Consider the following 619-nt stretch of genomic DNA (forward strand, 5'->3'; position numbering starts at 1 on the left):
TACATTTTTAATAACTAATTTTAATATATACCTAACATAGTCGCATAAATATATACTTACTAGCGTGTTGTGTTGATGGTTGAAGGTTATGAGATCTGCCAAGGATCTCACAGGTGAAGACACGAGATTTTCGAGATAAGAATTCAAGTCTCTCTTGAGCTCAGCTAACAATGCTATCATTTCATTCTCATAAATTTCTTCATTCTTCTCAATTACTATGTCATCCACAAGTGTCGCACCTTTTTCCCTGGATTATTAATCATCAACGAGAACTTAATAATGTTGCATCATCCAATCAATCTTCCTTAATATGAAATATGTAATAACTAGATACTCGACTAATTTTTTTATACTAATTAACTATATATACATAAAAATGATAATGAATTCTGAATTAAATTTTTTAAAAAATGTATAAATGTGATAGATGCGAATGAATGACAGGTGATGTAGCAAGCAGCACCTCATTACTTGGAAGAGTTGTTGATATGTCGCATTCTCCATAGAATTTTGAGGAAAAATACTGTTAAAAGAATTAGGGTATCTCAAGATTCCAAGTCTTTTTCCTTGTAGGCCATGAGGATTCAAATATTGAGCGTAGCCACCCTCTGGAATGTGT

The 619-nt window shown here is 32.0% G+C and overlaps 1 protein-coding gene across 1 annotated transcript in view; it reads right to left on the reverse strand.

Moving 5' to 3' along the window:
* The window catches only part of LOC107632537 (putative amidase C869.01), a 5,045-nt gene that overhangs the window by 1,629 nt on the left and 2,797 nt on the right, over nucleotides 1-619 (reverse strand). Inside the window, exons 4-5 of the mRNA XM_016336211.2 lie at nucleotides 464-618; nucleotides 61-247 (exon numbers count right to left, since the gene is read on the reverse strand). Coding sequence (XP_016191697.1) covers nucleotides 61-247; nucleotides 464-618 — 342 coding nt within the window. The remainder of the gene's footprint in view (nucleotides 1-60; nucleotides 248-463; nucleotide 619) is intronic.

This window comes from Arachis ipaensis, chromosome B03 (genome assembly GCF_000816755.2).
Source record: "Arachis ipaensis cultivar K30076 chromosome B03, Araip1.1, whole genome shotgun sequence".
Taxonomy (NCBI): Eukaryota; Viridiplantae; Streptophyta; class Magnoliopsida; order Fabales; family Fabaceae; genus Arachis; species Arachis ipaensis.